This window comes from Amphimedon queenslandica, unplaced genomic scaffold (genome assembly GCF_000090795.2).
Source record: "Amphimedon queenslandica unplaced genomic scaffold, v1.1 AMPQUscaffold_12820, whole genome shotgun sequence".
Classification (NCBI taxonomy): Eukaryota; Metazoa; Porifera; class Demospongiae; order Haplosclerida; family Niphatidae; genus Amphimedon; species Amphimedon queenslandica.
The window spans coordinates 1-2,735 of NW_003546944.1; the positions used below are offsets into that span (position 1 = coordinate 1).

A 2,735-nucleotide genomic window follows, 5' to 3' on the forward strand; every position below is an offset into this window, starting at 1 on the left:
AAAGTCATTACTAAAGATGATCCACTGTACAAGACACTCAAGGACCCAAAGCCACTAACATACCAGGTGATGAGCCAGAATGTGATCGTTGAAACCAGACCAGAGCCTGATCCTGGACTAGTTACACCAATCAATGAAGCCAGTTCCACAGCGACTGCAGAGAAAAACTTCATCACCATCACTGTTCAGTTCCTCAATGGCCAATCTCACAAGTTTTCAGTGGATCCCAGGGCTACAGTGTATGGACTGAAGTGGTCCATCTTTAAGAGTAAAGGGTTTGATGAGTACTCACAGTATGATGTTAATAACATTGTACTCACCTTTGGAAGGAAGGAGCTCAATAATGATGATCGTCTATTGACAGACTGTGGAATTAAAAATGGCTCAACTGTACAATTTGCAGTTAAACTAAGAGGGGCAGGTGGACCAACCATAATAGTGTTCGATGAGGATTTACTAGACCCTGAATTTGATCATGACTTCACAAACGAATGTGACACAGGAAGAGTTTACCACCGAGGTCAAAGTCAAGGGTTTTATTACCCCTACAAGCGTCCTTATGGTTGGAAAAGGTTAGCTCTCAAAGTAAAGGGCAAGTATCCACCAGACGATACCTGGCTGGGTACACTGGTAGCTGGGTCTGAGCGAACTGAAAGTTCAAAAGGTGAATGGCCAGTCTCTTATAATGGAACAACAAAAGAAGGAACAATGACTATAGCAGCTAAAGGATATGGTGAGGATAAATTAGCCCGGGAGAACTTTGGAAGAGGGTTTTACTCAACACCGAGTGTTGAAATTGCTGCTGATTTCGCTCGACGATTTGACCATACTGATGGTAAGAGGTACGAGGCTATCATTCAGAACAGAGTTAATCTCAACCCTGGACACTCTGAGATAATTCCAGTGGAGAAGACACGACATGGAGCAGAGTATTATCTGACATATTCTTCTGATGACCTAAGACCATACGGGATATGTATCAGGGAAGTTAAAGCTATTAGTACTTAACTTTTGAATAATTAATGAACAGCATCATTGAACATTACTAGGATTTATTAGGTAGTTTATTAAAATTACAACAATTCTTTTTGTTTTTTTTGCTTTATATAAAATGCTAGTAGAAACATGATAAAAGAATGATAGAAAGTTATAAGTTATATTCAGTGCGATGATGAGGAGCTCCCAGCCAGATGTCATTCTCATACTGTCCCTTTACTTTTAACGCTACCCTGTTCCAACCGTACGGTCGCCTGTAAGGATACCCTCCTCTTTTGAATACCTTCCCATCATCAGTGATGTGAGTGAAGTCATCATCAAATGCTGGCTTTAATAACTCATCACTTATAAAGAGAAATGGAGTCCCTCCACCATATACACAATATAAAATCTTGCGGTGCCAGACCACGCCCTCCGTACCTGTGAGACTACACGATATACAGCAGTTAACACTGATCACTTGGTAATACCATAGTGTGTCAGTGGCTTATCCGATTCTAATAGTTTGCTAGCATAGACTAGTATTGTGAAGGGTTCTATAGAATATGGGTATTTTTGAGCGATGTCCCATTTCATATCAGTTTATATTATTCAATAATAATTATATTTAGAATTGTCATGTTTATTAGTAACAAATAATTATGTTTTTATTGAGTTAATAATTCTAGAAATATTCAGCTTTGGAGTGGCTTTTGTTTTGTTGTTAGTCTTGTAGTACATTATACTGAATGAATGAGTAGAGCTTACAGCAGGACTAGCCGCTAGATGATGTAATTTTAAAATGCATTCGGTATATGTGGGACTATTGGCACTCACTATAAGCAATTTAATTCAAAGGATGATGCAATTAATCAACTGAATAAATGTTCATGTTCAGGTTTATTATGTAAACTAAATGAGCTAATTAAGCTCTACCATACTACATGTAAGTGTGGTTCCACCCCTCACCCATTATAATCCATCCCATCCCTCTAAGATAGTAGTATTAAGATAATATAGATTAAGATAGTATAGAGTAAGATAGTGTTTTATCCCACCCACTGCACATATCCCACCTCTACCTTGAGACTAGCTCTATATCAAAAGCAGTCCTTCTCTATACAGCACTGAAGACAAGGTATCATTCCAAATGGCAGTAGCTCCTTCTTCTTCTTCCAGTGCTCACCTACAGTTAGTAGCAGCTGCATTAACCAGTCTAATACCAGGGAGTAAAGTCATTACTAAAGATGATCCACTGTACAAGACACTAAAGGATCCAAAGCCACTAACATACCAGGTGATGAGCCAGAATGTGATCGTTGAAACCAGACCAGAGCCTGATCCTACAATAGTAGTACCACTGGAGAAGACAATGGACATTGAACTACAACCACTAGCTCATGACACTAGTGATGAACCAACCTCTGGTGGAGGGACCAGTTCAAATATGGTCATCACAGTTCAGTTCCTCAATGGTCAGTTCTATAAGTTTTCAGTGGATCACAGGGCTACAGTGTATGCACTGAAGTGGTCCATCTTTAAGAGTAAAGGGTTTGATGAGTACTCACAGTATGATGTTAATAACATTGTACTCACCTTTGGAAGGAAGGAGCTCAATGATGATGATCGCCTTTTAAAAGATTACAGCATTAAAAATGGGTCCATCATTCAATTTGCAGTTAAACTAAGGGCAGCAGCTGACCAACAGTCCTAGTGTTAGACGAGGACCTACTGGATCCTGACTTTAACTATGACTTTAG

General features: G+C 39.3%; 2 protein-coding genes across 3 annotated transcripts in view; both read left to right on the forward strand.

Annotated features, from left to right (window-relative positions):
* The first annotated feature begins 69 nt into the window (after nt 1-69).
* On the forward strand, nt 70-1,008 carry LOC100639670 (uncharacterized). Its single transcript, XM_003390021.1, has one exon. It carries the CDS (start codon nt 70-72, stop codon nt 1,006-1,008), a length of 939 nt encoding a protein of 312 aa, XP_003390069.1.
* A 923-nt stretch (nt 1,009-1,931) lies between these two features.
* The window catches only part of LOC100639797 (uncharacterized), a 1,486-nt gene continuing 682 nt past the window's right edge, over nt 1,932-2,735 (forward strand). The window contains exon 1 of one of the 2 annotated variants that reach the window (XM_020002863.1): nt 1,932-2,713. In XM_020002863.1, the coding sequence (XP_019858422.1) occupies nt 2,126-2,689 (564 nt within the window). In that variant the 5' untranslated portion in view covers nt 1,932-2,125 and the 3' untranslated portion in view covers nt 2,690-2,713. The remainder of the gene's footprint in view (nt 2,714-2,735) is intronic. The other variant, XM_020002862.1, reaches the window with a different exon arrangement.